This window comes from Ovis canadensis, chromosome 4 (genome assembly GCF_042477335.2).
Source record: "Ovis canadensis isolate MfBH-ARS-UI-01 breed Bighorn chromosome 4, ARS-UI_OviCan_v2, whole genome shotgun sequence".
NCBI lineage: Eukaryota > Metazoa > Chordata > Mammalia > Artiodactyla > Bovidae > Ovis > Ovis canadensis.
In genome coordinates, this window is record NC_091248.1 from 59,758,231 (window position 1) to 59,774,887 (window position 16,657).

At 35.8% G+C, this 16,657-nt stretch overlaps 1 protein-coding gene across 1 annotated transcript in view; it reads right to left on the reverse strand.

The window, feature by feature from the left end:
- Positions 1-16,657, reverse strand: part of RELN (reelin) — a 538,096-nt gene that overhangs the window by 261,115 nt on the left and 260,324 nt on the right. Inside the window, exon 7 of the mRNA XM_069587839.1 lies at positions 5,545-5,641. Within this exon, the coding sequence (XP_069443940.1) occupies positions 5,545-5,641 (97 nt within the window). The remainder of the gene's footprint in view (positions 1-5,544; positions 5,642-16,657) is intronic.

The window sequence follows — 16,657 nt, forward strand, 5'->3', positions numbered from 1 at the left end:
TGAGCTAAGGTATGGGATGCCTCCTATGACTGCACCCAATAAAATAGGAAGTGGATAACTATGTTTTAAACACGGCAGAAGGAGTAGTCTTCTTAAATGTCATAATAATACTCTTGGACTTTGTGGCCCCCATACAATGGAGTCCACCATGGCAGAAAGGTTGAGAGATACCCAATTCATGAATCACTGTGGGAACTGGTGGACAGTGAATTAGCTTCTTGAAGTGCCAGAATTCAGCTGAAATGTGAATATCAAAAGATTGAATTGTGCTTTCCATTTCTACAACACAATTTGGAAAGTGGTGTTGGAGTGTATGTTTTAATTATGTGGCTTTAAAATTCATGAAGAAACAGAAAAGGTAACAAAGGGGAGGGCAAGAGAGACCTTTTTATAAGTTGTCTAGATATCAATATGGCTATCAGCTCCTAATTTGTTTTTACCCTTGCAAGAATCACTGGTGTCAGGGTATCAGATGAAATTCTCTATTTAAATCTTCCATTATCACAGATTATTTAAGAAAAAACTGGCCCACCATGTCTAGAACTCTGTTTCTTATTCCCTTCCTCACACCAGAGTCATTAGAGAAAAATGCACCAACAGAAATTTCTTTAGATAACAAAAATACTAGCTCTTTTTCAAGATTTCTTTAAAAGAGGTTAGCAGACATTTGGTCCTATCCAAAATGTCCAAAAGACATTTGTCCACTACAAAAAGTCCACAATATTTGGTCGTGTCCTAAACCATTTAATGTAGACCAAACAAGCTCACGTTGTTTGGTCATGATGTTTTGGATAGACCAAATCTCAAGGACCTTTTGGTATCTACCAAATGTTTCACAATAAACTGTGGAAAATTCTGAGAGAGATGGGAATACCAGAACACCTGACCTGCCTCTTGAGAAATCTGTATGCAGGTCAGGAAGCAACAGTTAGAACTGGACATGGAACAACAGACTGGTTCCAAATAGGAAAAGGAGGACATCAAGGCTGTATATTGTCACCCTGCTTATTTAACTTCTATGCAGAGTACATCATGAGAAACGCTGGACTGGAAGAAGCACAAGCTAGAATCAAGATTGCCGGGAAAAATATCAATAACCTCAGATATGCAGATGACACCACTCTTATGGCAGGAAGTGAAGAGGAACTAAAAAGCCTCTTGATGAAAGTGAAAGAGGAGAGTGAAAAAGTTGGCTTAAAGCTCAACATTCAGAAAACGAAGATCATGGCATCTGGTCCCATCATGATCCGCTTCATGGGAAATAGATGGGGAAACAGTGGAAACAGTGTCAGACTTTATTTTTTTGGGCTCCAAAATCACTGCAGATGGTGATTGCAGCCGTGAAATTCAAAGACACTTACTCCTTGGAAGAAAAGTTATGAGCAGCCTAGATAGCATATTCAAAAGCAGAGACATTACTTTACCGACTAAGGTCCATCTAGTCAAGGCTACGGTTTTTCCAGTAGTCATGTATGGATGTGAGAGTTGGACTGTGAAGAAGGCTGAGCGCTGAAGAAGAATTGATGCTTTTGAACTGTGGTGTTGGAGAAGACTCTTGAGAGTCCCTTGGACTGCAAGGAGATCCAACCAGTCCATTCTGAAGGAGACCAACCCTGGGATTTCTTTGGAAGGAATGATACTAAAGCTGAAACTCCAGTACTTTGGCCACCTCATGGGAAGAGTTGACTCATTGGAAAAGACTTTGATGCTGGGAGAGATTGGGGGCAGGAGGAGAAGGGGACGACCGAGGATGAGATGCTGGATGGCATCACCGACTCGATGGACACGAGTCTGAGTGACTCTGGGAGTTGGTGATGGACAGGGAGGCCTGGCATGCTGCGATCCATGGGGTCACAAAGAGTCGGAGACGACTGAGCAACTGAACTGAAATGAACTGAACTGAAATGTTTCAGAGACCAAATGTCTCATGGATGCGTTGGACAGAACCAAATGCCCTACAGGGTTAAAAGAAATCTGTTTTTTCCCTCCCACATAACTTTTAGAGTATCTATTTACCCTCAGGGGTTTCTACTTGGAAAATTTGATCTTAAAGTCCGAAGAGGCACATGGAAATTTTTAAAATTTTTCTCAAAAATTGAATGAATGCTCTTTTCCTCCTCTGATTTTATGTAACTGAGTAATTCCCAGATGAGTTATGAAATACTCCTGAATGTAAGTTCTTTGAAACAATGGTATGGCATTATATAAGCTAAAAGCACCTTGGTTATTGCTATTGCTAGTGCATTAAATATATGAGAGAGTCTTTGATACTTATCCTGAGGGTGTAATAAATGATACTTGTGTCACCTGGATGATCAAGTTTCACATCTGTGACCTCTGCTAGCAAACAGTAAATCACTTGAAATAGTGCCAAATTTCAAATTACATGTGCTAACTGAGGGTGACCTTAGACTTTGATTAGTCATTGATCCCATTATTTGTTTTCTTCACCAGGGAAGCTAAGGACTGTTGGAATGATTGACTCTCATTCCTTTACCTTGACCCAATTTAGTTTATTAGTAAAATTGTCAGCTACAAGAAAGGATAGGAAAGATGAAGAGGAAAAAAAACAATAAAGCACTGCCTATAAAATCTATTCACCTATATTTACATTTGGGTATTATAAATTATTTATTATTCTTGAGTTCAAATACATAATTTCAGTCTGCAAAGTTATTACATCAGTCATTCTGAAAACTAAAGAACCTCTTAAAGAGATTTTGATGATTTATTACAGTGACTATGAACATCAGAGAGAGGACTTTTTCACTACCAAATCTCACTGTTCTTAAATTATCAAATAAACTCCACATTATAGAAAATTAGTATGTTCATCAAATGAATCTGAAAAATTCACTGCAGGCTGAATCTGTTCATTGTACATTTCTTCCCTACAAATTTTTATTGAATTTAATCTTGTTTTAGCCCAAACTCCTCACTGTAACTAAAACACATTTCCAAATATGAGAGAAAAATTGAGTAAATAATTTATTTATTTTTTTAATTGGAGAGTAACATAACTAATTTTATTTTAAGCTCTGAGAGAGCACATTTTCTCCTAGAGGAGTGGGTAAATGAATTCCTCATTACCTTCAATTCAGACTAGGAAAATGAATGAAGTTAGTGCCCTCCCCTGAAACGTGGAGACTTCACTGAGGTAATGAAACACGTGAGGCTTGCGCAGCAGAGCAGTAGTGGGAACACGAATGCACAGTATGCCCATGCGGTAGCAGACACCTCCTCTCACAGGCTTTGGCTTTTATTGAAATGAAATGGCCATTTGACTAAATTCACAAAATGGAAATGCTCTTTTAGGCACTTTTAAAAATAAGGCCTACCAAAGTTCTTTGCCTTGATCTATGGTTCCTTATTTCACAATTTCAGTAAGAACTGGGTTTATGAAAAATTTTAAAGTATACATATCTACTTTTAAAAGTGATATTTGGGGGCTGATAACTTTCATCAGTTCTCACGCACAGCAGTTTTTACTGGATTCAGTTTTGAAGTGCAAATATTTGAATTTTAGTGGATAATAGCCTGTTAACTGACAACTGAATTCGTCACTTTTCCTTTGATTAATCTTGCTTCTGTAAACACGACTTGGACACAATATATATTTTTGCTCCTGGGATACCAATACAGTATAAAAATAACTGGAAAATGGAAGTTCCTAGTGTATACAATGTAGATGTCATTCTTATCTTTGTTAATGAATCTTCATTTTGTTCCCTTTGAGTCTACAACACAACTCATATTAGGGAAATACTTATGATGTAAACATAAATCTGTGTATGTTTTTTCATTTCTTGGGTGAAGATAATTATTTTGAATATTTTCCTTCTTGGTTAAAAAGCTAACTTTATATTAATTATAGAACACAATTCAAAACTAGCCCATTGAGCATATAAACTCTAATAGTCAATATACTGGAATATAGTGAAATTATCAGAATTAAATATACATGGAATCAAATAAACTAGATACTTCAGTTTCTATGCTACAGAAATATGAATTTTGGCATTATATTCTTAGATATGTTTATTTCTCATTAATTAGAAACAAAAAAGAATTGGCCAAGCATTTCCTGAAATATTACTGTGGGGAGGACATTCTAAAATGGGCATTTATTCTAAGCTCAATTAACTATGACAAAAATTTAATTTTGTTTTAAGGTTTATAGATAATTAATTCAGTCATGGTATATTATTTAAGATGTACTAGCAAATCTATTTTTTTCAAGAAGACTTTCACTACAGAGTCACATTTGTTTTGCAGGAATATTATAACACCTTGTAAGACTTGAATTATGAGTACCTATTATTTTAATTTGCATCCAATTAATTCTGTTTGTGTTCTAATTTCAACTAAAAACTCTTCAATTTATCAATGTTCTGAAGCTCGTATGTTTAATAAATTAAATTTATCTATTGCCATGAAAGGGATATTCAAGCAGCATAAAATAAGAACCATGTTATAAAAATTAATTGACTTTCACAATTTGACAACTAAATCTTCCTTTAATTACCTAGCTAGGTTTTTTCCTCCTTTTTAAGTTGGAAGGCAGTCTTTTGGCCACTTTTATAATTAATTAATTTGAAACATAATGTATGATGGAGGGGTGAAAAATACAACTTGTTACTAAAAGCTCCATGATAAGGAAGATGTGGGAGAAAAAAGGAGAGGCATTGAAACTCAAGTTGAAAGGCAAAGCATAAGAGATGCTGCAGAAAGAACATTAGGTACAAAGAAACTGAGCTTGAAGTGTAAGACAACAATTAACTTTTTCAAGAAAAAGAATACATCCTTTTTCAAGAATGTGAAATGAATGTAGTCTTGGTGCCAGAAAGAAGTACCACATGACAACAAAAGGCTCATTAGTCATATTTGATGCCTAATGATTTAATTGCTGTCAATTTTAGAATGCTCATGTTGCATTTTACACATGATCCAAGGACTTATTTTTGGCAAACAAAGTCTAATCATCTAAATTAAAATAACCTACTATCAAACAATTTGGCATAAACCAAACTTTTTTAAGAACTGGTTTATTTAGTCTGCTCTTTCACTTTAAATATTTCATTAAAGTTTCTAGGTGATTAAGAAACAAAGTGTAAAAATAATGTGATAAAATTGTTTAACATTTTTCAATTGCAAGGAGATAAGAAGTATAAAAGTAAAGCTTTATACAAGGACTTATAAAGTAACAAATTATGTAGATATTATAAATATAATATCTGTCTTTTGTATATATCATATGTCATGCATGTCATACCCATCTTTTTAAAAAGCCATATAATCATATGATGTGCCATGTTTAATGAGATCCATTGATGCTGCCAATTTTTTTACTAAATTCTTTGTTTTTTTACATTTGAAAATAAACTAAAATCACTCCTCCTAATTTTGAGATATTTGCAATAGGACTCATAAGTAATATTGCACATTTTCATCTGAATTGGAATTGAGTAGGAAAACCTTTGCTGCCAAAAAAGCTCAGTAAAGACAATGTATTTGGAATAATGTACATAAATAGCACATACTTACCAATTCTCTTGGACCATATGGCTCACAGAAGGTGACAGCATTGCCATGCATAATTGCACCACACTGTTCTCCAGTCTCACAGTTGTTACATTCCACCCTATGGGAACACAAAACGCAACCTCAGTCTGCGAACTAAGTAGCACAGAGTGGTTTATCACTCAAAAGATGTAATAGATACTGTTATTCAGTTGAAATCAACATTTCCAGGTAGGTAATGGTATTTTGTATTGTGACAAGTTAAGGAAGCATGAAAACAGAAAGACTTGAAGTTCAATCCTAGTCCTCTCAGTTACTCGCATTGGAGGTTACTTTAACTTCCCAAAGTTTCAGTTTTCTCATCTGTAATATGAAGATAATAACACTGAACTAAATATCACATAGTTATCATGAGGATTAAATGAGAGAATGTATATAAAACAGAGTACAGAACTAATCTTATAGTAGGCACTCAATAGCGGCAGTTAGTATTATTATCAATTATTACATAACATACTATGTTCAATACAAGTATTTTGCTAATATTAAAGATAAGCAAAGTTATATACACTTATATAATGAACTAAAACCATATATCTCTGAAATCAAAAGCTGTTTTACAAATTTAAACCTTTTATTTTGAATTATGATTAACATCAATGTTTAAAATAACTGTCCTAAAATAGATGTGCAAGTCTACAAAATGTACCATGCAAAAAAGAATGGAATCAGATTGTATTTAATCCACATAATAATATGAAATAAATACAAATTCTAATCCAAGCAAATTTTGGATACTGAGTTAATGTTAAACTTGCAAATAATTTACTTAGTTGCTTTCCTTATTATTATGAAGTGGCTAATAAAATCTTAGAACAGAATATCAAAATTAAATATATTCAAGTCTTTGGTATAAATTGACAATACAAATAATGTTGATTTGACTTTGCATATTTACAGTAACATTTATAATGTTCTGGCATTATGATATTTCAACCTACAATCATTACATGTAGAAAGACTGAACTATGTTTTCTTAGTCTGAACCTCGAAGTGCATGAGAGCTGTATTTCATGCAGAAAGGACATTTTCAAAGACTTTCACATTCTAGGTGCCAAACATTGTGGACAGGGCACTATGTATGCCCTTTGTTTTTGAAGATTGTTGTATCAGACCCTTTTAGTTGTTTGCTGATCTCAGAGAAAAGAAGGAGCAGGAAGTCCTATTCAAATAGGAAGAAGACAAAGGTATGAAAAGATACCATGAAGCTCATAAAGCCAAGAGGCAGAAGCACAATAAGTAAAAACTTGGCAAATAAACAGATATATTTCCTATATATGTATTGCATGGAAAAAATATTTTAATCTTTTGAGCTATACTCCCACACAAAGAAGATCAACAATGTCAAGATTTGACTTTTTAAAAAATAAACAGAGAACAACTTCTGACATGGAATTTTAATTTAAATTTATTTATTTTAATTGGAGGCTAATTACTTTACAATATTGTATTGGTTCATTGCAGCACAGTTTATAATAGCCAGGACATGGAAGCAACCTAGGTGCCCATCAGCAGACGAATGGTGACATAGAATTTTAAACAGTAGTATCTCACATCTTAGTAGATTGAAATCTTTGCTTGATTACTATAAAGAAAGATTCTAATAAAATGTCCTTTATGTTAAAAGAGACACAGTAGTAGCTTCATGGTGCAACGAATATGCCTCTTGTTCACCATTTTATGCTTGGCATGATGTGAAAAGTGAAAGTCGCTCAGTCGTGTCTACTTTCTTTGGGACCCCATGGACTGTATAGTCCATGGAATTATCCAGGCCAGAATACTGAAGTGGGTAGCCTTTCCCTTCTCCAGGGGATCTTCCCAACCCAAAGATCGAACCCATGTCTCCCACATTGCAGGCAGATTCTTTAGCAGCTGAGTCACAAGGGAAACACAAGAATCCTGGAGTGGGTAGCCCGTTCCTTCTCCAGCAGATGTTCCTAACCCAGGAATTGAACCCAGGTCTCCTGCATCGCAGGCGGATTCTTTAGCAACTTAGCTATCAGGGAAGCCCTAAGGCTTGAGGTCTAAACGCTTCAAATAGGGCCTGGCACACTTCAAACAGAGCAAGCATGATACAAATGTTAGCATAAGTTTTAACTATTTTTAATATGGATTTCCAACATTTTCGTCCAACACAAGTATGTTAGGTTTTTTTCCCCCACAGAGAATCTGTTACATGAACTTTTTACTACTGTTTTTCTATTCTTAAAACTATACATTAATTTTTCCTAAGGAGTGTGATTTTGAAGTACAGAGAAGTAGCATCAAAATCATAGTGGGCTTCTTAGTGATAGATGAGGATTATTTGTCCTCCAAGGCATTGTGAAACGACTCAGAAGAAAAATAAGCTTTGTCAAGTGAAATTAAAAGATTGTTCAACCCTCACATGGACTACCTGACATTTTCCTCCAGTAATTCTAAACTAAAAGTATCACTGTTGGTGTGAAGTCCAAGGCCTGATATTTGAATTCTCAAAGCAATCATTCTATCTATAAATATTGATCTGCTGCTGCTGCTAAGTTGCTTTAGTTGTGTCCAACTCTGTGCGACCCCGTAGATGGCGGCCCACCAGGCTCCTCTGGCCCTAGGATTCTCCAGGCAAGAACACTGGAGTGGGTTGCCATTTCCTTCTCCAATGCATAAAAGTGAAAAGTGAAAAGTGAAAGTGAAGTCGCTCAGTCGTGTCTGACTCTTCGCGATCCCATGGACTGCAGCCTACCAGGCTCCTCCATCCATGGGGTTTTCCAGGCAAGAGTACTGGAGTGGGGTGCCATCGCCTTCTCTGATAAATATTGATCTGCAGTTCCCAAATCAACTGTATATCAGGAAAATAATATCTGTATAAACACATGTATTTCAAATCCCCATCACCCACAGTTTAGGTTAAATAGGATTCAGGTGTAGCCTAGATATCTGTATATTGTTTAAAGATGATTCTAGCATAGGTAGCTATAGCCTGGCACAAGGGAACCAGTGAATAGACAGTAGATGTTTGATGTGTTTGGAGAACCACTTCTATTTTGTGGAATAACAAGAGTTAAAAAACCAATAAAACACACAAAAAAGGCAATCAGTTACAGCATTCTCCCCACTTGGCTCAACAACCCCTCTGGACCTTTTTCTTCCTTGATGTGCTTTATAGCTCCAGAAACTTAAAATTAACAAAGGCATTGGTGCCCGGTTGAATCTTAAAGATCTTGAAATACCAGCTATTACTCACTGAATTGTTGCTACCTGGAGGCACAATGGCTTCACCAAGGACTGATGAAACAAATCTGTTAGTTTCCAGTCAAGGTCTTTTAAATGCCCTTTGCTTGAATTTCTCACAGTATGACTGGGTTTGTCAACATAATTTTTTAAAGTTATTTTGAAAACACATCCCTCTGGGTAGTCAAATCCAATCCACTCTTAGCTGCCAATGGTGTAGCTACTCATTTATCATTCATTAATTCATTCTTATAATTAACAAACTTGTGCTAGGAACCTATAGGCACTGTGATGAGCTTTAGTGGTACAAACACCAAGAAAAGTGCTGTTTATTTCTAACATTTTAACCTGTAGTTTCCCAACTGAATTTGTTCAAGAAAATGATGGGTTCTGTAAAGTAAGGTAACATATTCTTCAGAGATTGATGGAAAGAGGAAGTTTTAAATAATTTCAGTTAAACAGATTTTTGTTTTTCAATTTAAAAAGGGATGTGACCTCTCAAGCTAAGGATTAGAAACGAATTGCTTCTCTGCTTAAAAGTAATAGTGAATATTTCTCTAATCTAAGAAACTACTCCCCCCTTCTTTTTCTCAATATGAAAAACAGAACATAAGAATCTGACAAATACTATGGCACATCATATGAATCACCCACCTCAAAATATACTCTCATGAACAGTATGATTAAAAGACATTTTAAGGGAAATGCTTGCTATCCCCAAAGACCATGCAAAGCCTGAATTTATTGAGCTCTCTCTGAATCTATTTATCACATGCTTAGGTGCCACATGAATCTTATCTATTACTAGAGTTCACAGATCATTAAGCGTTCAAGTTGGAGGGCATCTAAAGTATCACCGAATTTCATTACCCCCTCATTTTACAAATTATAGAATGAGACTAGAGGCCAGTTTTCCTGACTCTTGTCCAATATCCTTCTCACTCCACTCTAATGCGGTCAGGAAAAGAAAAGAACTCCAGTTCTACAAAAATCATGTGCATTTCAAAAATGTTTTTCATCATTTTTGCTATCAGAGTTCATCTGGAAAACCTAGCATCTTTTCTTAAAAGTTGTTTTTTTTTTTTTCATTTATAGGATAAGGGATTTTGCTTTAATAATACAGATGTACAAAAATAAAAGAAATGTCATGGACTTCATAGAAAATATTTAGAATGAATTTACTGGACTAAAGTACATAAGCAAATTCAATATTCCTTTGGTCATGTACATCCTTAGATAATTCATCCCTATTTTATATACACATTATCATACTGCCATTATTTTCCACTAACAAAACCATAAAGGAATCAGTAAGGATGAAGGCAGGTACTTGTTGACCAACACATGTAGGGTTAAACTGTAAACATAAAAGAAAAAGAATGCCTTGAGCCAAGATTTGGTTTTCACTCTAACAAGCTCCTTGGCAGTTTGAAACTTGTTATTTTGGTGTCAATACTCCATTTTCTTTTTTTTAATTTAGGTGGCTGGTTTTTGTTTAGAAATTACATGCAATGTGCATTTGTGCTGTAGAGAGCACACTTCTGAAGGTATAATTATGTTTTTAATCCTGACTTTAAAATTATTAGGCTGGAAAACGTGCCAAATTTCCTGTTCAGGAGACACAGAGGAAGCTGGAGTGAAATGACCCCAGAGTCCCTGTGGTCCCCATGTCCTACAGAGACTCACACAGGACTTTTAGGACACTGGAAAGAGGAGAAGGATTAATGAGAAACTTGGGCTCCATCGAACAGTCAGAGATTTATGAATGGTTGGTGGTGACATCATCCTGATAACAATAAATAAATAACCTAAATACTATTTTCTCAAGAGCAGTCTAATTACATGGCTCATTCTTCTTTTTAGATCAGAGTGAAAGCACTCAGCCTTTAGTCAGTCAATTTGCTGAAACAAGTTAATCATCTGGAAACTCAGTGACAATCAGTTATCAAATTCTCATTTGGGATACATGCTGTTTGTCCCCAAGACTGGGGACACTGTATTATCTCTCTGTAATTTATTGCCTCTAAAGGAGGCGATGTCTGGTATTCTCTGAGTCAGAATCGTCTATTCACCAGCATTTCTGAACAGAGATATTAAAATACTTTTAATATTTGATCTGATTATAAAATGTACTTTAAAAGTGGAAAGATTAAAGAGAAATCTCTTATAATTTCCTGAACCAAAGATAACAAGTCTGTTCCCCCAGGTACAGCTCACACTGCATGTGTTGATAATCTAATGTGTGAGTTTGAAAGGCAAGGCCAGATCAGGGACTGGTGAATCTATCAAAGTAAATAGAACCCTGTCAGCCATCTGGGAGGTGGACAGTCAGCTGACTTCATTTGGAGACACTAGAGCTCCTTGTACTTTCCACTGAAACCTCAACAAGCAACCAACTATACTCCAAAAAAAAAAAAAAAAAAAAAAAAAAAAAAAAAAAAACAAACCAAAAAACCTAATAAGCAGAACACTCAACTTTTGACCATATTTTATAGCAAAGAGATGATGTTTTATAGTAAAAAGGCATGACTATTTTCTTGTGAAAGACCACACTTAAAAAAAAGAAAAACCCTCAAAAATTCTCTCTTTGTAAATATGGAATATTTTTAGAAAAACAGCAAGGAAAGTCCACTCTATAAGACTGAAAATAATATCACCTTCAACAACATCATGACTTTTTTTTCTAAGGAACTAACACATGCTCTAAATATGAAAATGACAAATTCCATTTGTAGTTCATTCTTTCTCATTCTCACTGAGGAAGGTAAGAGAACTCCTATTCATCAGGGAGTTTAAAAATTTAATTTCTCCTTTGTTAACAGCTATAATGACAAATATTATTTGAATTAAAAATATCCCTTCTAATACTCTACTACTGAATGCAATATTCTGACCTCCTACTATGGTGAATTCTACTACATGCTGCTTGAGGAAATATTTTCTCATTTGTTTCAAATGTACTTGACATTTAATTCCATTGAGTGAGTTCTTATTTCTGTCATAAAAAACAGAGATTAAAGAAGGAAATAATAAGCTTCCAGATTTGCACCTTATTTTAATAGTAGGACACCTCCTGGTTAACCTTTCTATTGTTGATGAAGTTTTCCCCAGAGCAATTACATCAGGGTAAGTGGAAGGAGGGGGAGGAAGCAAGAGAAAGAAGGTTAGAGGAGAGTTTAAAAAGGGAAAAAACTTACTAACAAAGGAGAAGAGAGAGTGAGAGAAAGTAGAAAAAGGGGAGGTCAAGAAGACAAAGAGAAAAAGCAGAAAAAGACGCACAGATCAGAGTATCAGGGGACTTCACTGGTGGTCCAGTGCCTAGGACTCCTTGAATGCAAGGCAGGGGGCCTAGGTTTGATCCCTGGTCTAGGAACTAGATCCCACATGCTGCAACAAAAATCCTACATGCTACAGAAGAAAATTAAAGATCCTGCTGGCCACAACTAAGACCCAATGCAGTCAAATAAATAATAAGTACTTTTAAAAAAGATCAGAATATTGGACCAATAAACCTTAAAACTGAATTATAATTCCACAACCCAAACTACAGTGGTATATTAGAGGTTTTGGTAAAGGTAAGTCATCAGATAAAATATTATTTTGCAGACATTTATTACCCATTCACAGTCTCCCTGTGTCACCAGCTCCTGAAAACTTACAAGGTATACCTTTCATATCAAATAGGTAAGATGGCACATTAGGTGATATGATTCCAAGTGGTCATCATTACAACAACAACAAAAGGCCCCTTGGAAATCCATCAGCAGTGATGTGCAGACCTTGATGCCCATGGTGAGTGCTTCCTTCACCCATCAGGTCTTACAGGCTTACCAGCCACAAGCCAGTTGTACATTGAACAACATGGATGTACTTCTATCTACTTTTTTTCCCCCCAGTGACACTGGTCATCAGATTTACTTTGTTCTCTTCCTGGAAACTACATTTATATTGTAGTTTTCACACCTGTCTACTAAATGGGAGTCCCCTCTCCTCTTGTTTTCTATGGGGGCTCCAAGATACTAAGGAACTCTAAAGTAGTTTTACTGCTCACTTGACTTGTTTTATCTTACACGGGTTAAACTACTGATCACTGAATAAATAAAGATTCAGCTAGAATAACTCACCCCCATACTAAAATTTCAGTCATTTTAGGGTTTTTGTTTAGATAACTATTTTTCTCAAAGAAAATAAACTTTAAAACGCCAAATCACCAATATTTTTGCTCCATTTCTGGGTAACTGTTCCTATAAATTAGGACTTTGAAGAGACTACCAGATGCAGCAGAGTCTGTAATCTAAATTTCTCTAGTCCTGTAGTGTGATCTTTTTACATATAAAAATGGAAATGTTCTAGTCTTTTCTTGATTCAAGCAACTCTATGCAATGCCAGCCACAGTTTTGGCTTCCTTAGCTAAAGGAAATTTATGAAAAGCCAATTGACAGAGGTCTTCATGTGCCACAGGATCTGAGACAACTTCATTTGTGTTTCTTTTCTTGATGTCTCATATCCCTGGTGGCATCACAACTTATTCATCTAAGATGCTTCTTCTGATGAGTGACTCTTGTTCTTCCCCAATCTCTGCTGAATAGAACATCTCTGCTATTATTACTGTGCTGGAGGGGAAACATCTGTTGTCTTCTAGTTGCTATTTATCATCATGTTTTCTAACAGTCTTCCATTTCCCACTAGAACATCATAGCCTAGTGATATTATAGCTCTGGATTCCTTCTGTGATCTTCAGAACACACGCATTAAAGGGATAATCTGTAAGCCAAAACAAAGATTCTTCCTGACTAATTGCTTAGAGGGTAAAGACATCTCTTAAGAAAACTTACATTATTTTTTAAAATTTACTCAATTTTAAGTTCTTTTAACTTTCTCTCTCCATCTCTCTGAACTCTTTTTTTTTCCTCTGAACTCTTTTTAACTCAAGTTATGAATCATAAATGTCACCTATTTCTTAACTTTTCTCATTTTTTAAAATTACTGTTTAAATTTTTTACTGAGGTAAATTTCCACACAGGGAAATACACGGATCTCAAGCTTTGACAAAGGTGCACATCTATGTAACCCATGCTCTCATAATACTATATATAACATATTAATTACCCCAGAAATTTCCTCATGCTCCTTACCAGTCAATTCCCCATCCCTGAAACAATCACTAATCTAATTCTAGCACTTTTGATAATATCATCTATTCTAGATTTCATGTAAGTAGGATCAAACAGTAAGAATTATTTTGGATCTGGCTTCTTTCATTCAACATAACATTTTTGAAATTCAACCATGTTGTTTCAGCTATCAATAAGTTATTCTTTTTTATTTCCGAATAGCATGCCACTGTATGAATGTATCACTATCCATTCTCCTGTTTATGGGTACCTGGGATATTACTAGTTTTTTGCTATTAGGTGTAGTTCTTTTTAATTTAAAAAAATCAAGATTTCTCACCATTCATATGTAATACTGACAGTGTTTATATGATACTAAAATAATTAATTCATAAAAAGAAACTATAAAAAAGGTAGTTGAGACTCAAGTAGAACATGCTTAAGTGAAATGTTGAGATAGAGTGTATTTGTAGGTCTTTACTTTCCTTCTAAATTTAGTTCTAACAGTCTCCCCTTTCCCACTAGAACATCATAGCCTAGTGATATTATAGCTCTGGATTCCTTCTGTGATCTTCAGAACACAAGCATTAAAGGGATAATCTGTAAGCCAAAACAAAGGAAAGTAAAGACCTACAAAGATTCCTTCCTATGTTTTTTTTCTTTTCTTTTCTTTTTGGCTATAGGGTTGTCTCTATTGGGACAAGACTCTACTGATCCATCTCCATCATCAGGAGTGTAATCACACTGAACACACTTGATATTGGAGAACTGTCAACAGTGTTGGTAAGTCAGTGCCACTCTATCCACATTCTTTCTCTCAGTCTCTTGGGTTCAACGGTACATTTGACCTGATGTGGTTATTGTTGTGATCCAGAGGTCTACCTGCATGTGGCCCAGCATCAGGGCAAAGTTAAGGTGGAGAAGCCTCAATCTCATTAAGCCTGAGGCGTCACTATATTCCCATGAAAGGGTTTTGCTGTTCTCTTCACTTGTAACTTTACTTCTCATTTTTTATTTGAACAAAGCAAACAGAAATGGCTGAGAGATTGGGAGACAAAAGGCCACTTCTCTGGCAATGCCATAGGGAGACCTCCCTTTGGGGGTCAAAGCACAGGAGGACTCTATACTCTGCACCTCAGGGAGGCAGAAAGACCACAGTGGCATGACAGCACAGAAGAGCACCACAGACACATTCACAGCCCAGGCCCAGGAGCAGCAAAAGTTGTCATGTCTTCAAGCAGGGATCAAATGGAGCAATCATCATGAAGGAGTGAGTGATTAGGACAGGCGAGAATGCTACCTGTGTGGACCAGTCACCAAAAACTAGATGAGACAGGGAGGATTCAGTGGACATCTATAGGAACAGAGGACTGGGGAATAAGAGGTGTGTCCCCACCTACCCCTTGCCTTTGAACTAACAAGCTCTCTGATACTTAGCTACAACATCAGAAAAATGGGAGAAGGGAAGCTAAAGTTGACTGAAATTAAGTTTTCACTATTGGTAGAAGGGACACAATGAAAAGACATCAAGTTAAAAAAAAGAATAAAGAAAGTTTTATTTCTCTGATACCCAATTTTGTGGACAGAATTCATAACTGTGACACTTGTGTAAGCCTAAATAATTTCTGGAAGGACTGATAGAAACTGGTAACAGTTGATGCCTCTAGAGGGAAGGAATATAGATCTAGTGTGGGAAGAAGGTTTATTTTTATTATTTTTAATATTATTGAACATTTCACTAAGTACATTTATTAATTTTAAAATCAAATCTAATATTTAAGCTAAGCAGAGAGACAGATTCAAAACTGAGTTGATGTAAAAAAGTTTCTTGGTTCTAGTCCAATCACTGTCATATACTTGGGATAATAACTTGGCTGGTACGTTCATTCATCATAATAGTAATATCATTTTATGCTCCTTGTTTTTTGTGTATAGTCATTTGTACAGGATATAAGAAATTCAGATATCAAGAATAATATGAAATGAAGTGGGGAAAAAAGGTTGATTTCACTAGATGAAGTCAATGGAAGCAAATAAAGTGTGAGTGACTAAATTTAAACTGATCCCTCTCCCCATCATTAGACAGATGGGACTGTAGTTTCTTAATTTTTCCTTTTGCTTGTCCTTAAAAATTGCAAGTCAAATAATACACATGATGATTTTCAAACTCAGTGGAAGATACATGCTCATAAAAGCAGAGTGCTTTTCTCTTGTGACAAATTATTGAGTGATATATTGAGACTTGGGAATTTGCCCCAAAGCAGTACACCCTGAGCTTCTTCCTATCTGGTGGTGTGTGCCAATGGCATAAAATTATGGGTTGTCAAGTAAGGATTCCCCTTCCTGGTTTTCACAAAGCTGCTCAGTGGCTTCTAATTGGGGTAAAGAAAATCAAAGACAATATCATAAGGGACAAAACTCGCATGTCAATATGTATACCAAGAAAACAGATTTTGGGAGAGTGAAAATGCCTGGTAGTGGTGGTGGTTTACTTGCCAAGTTGTGTTCAACTCTTTGCAATGCCATGGACTGCAGCCCTCCAGGGCCTCTGTGCATAGGATTCTCCAAGCAAGAACACTGCAGTGGGCTGCCATTTCCTTCTCCAGGGGATCTTCCTGGATCTCCTGCAACGCAGTTGGATTCTTTACCAACTGAGCCACCAGGGAAGCCCAAAAACTGCCTATGTTGGTCCAAAGCAAGAGAGAGCTTTGTTATGTTATTGGAAATACCTCACTGGAATAGCTGACTGTATTGGT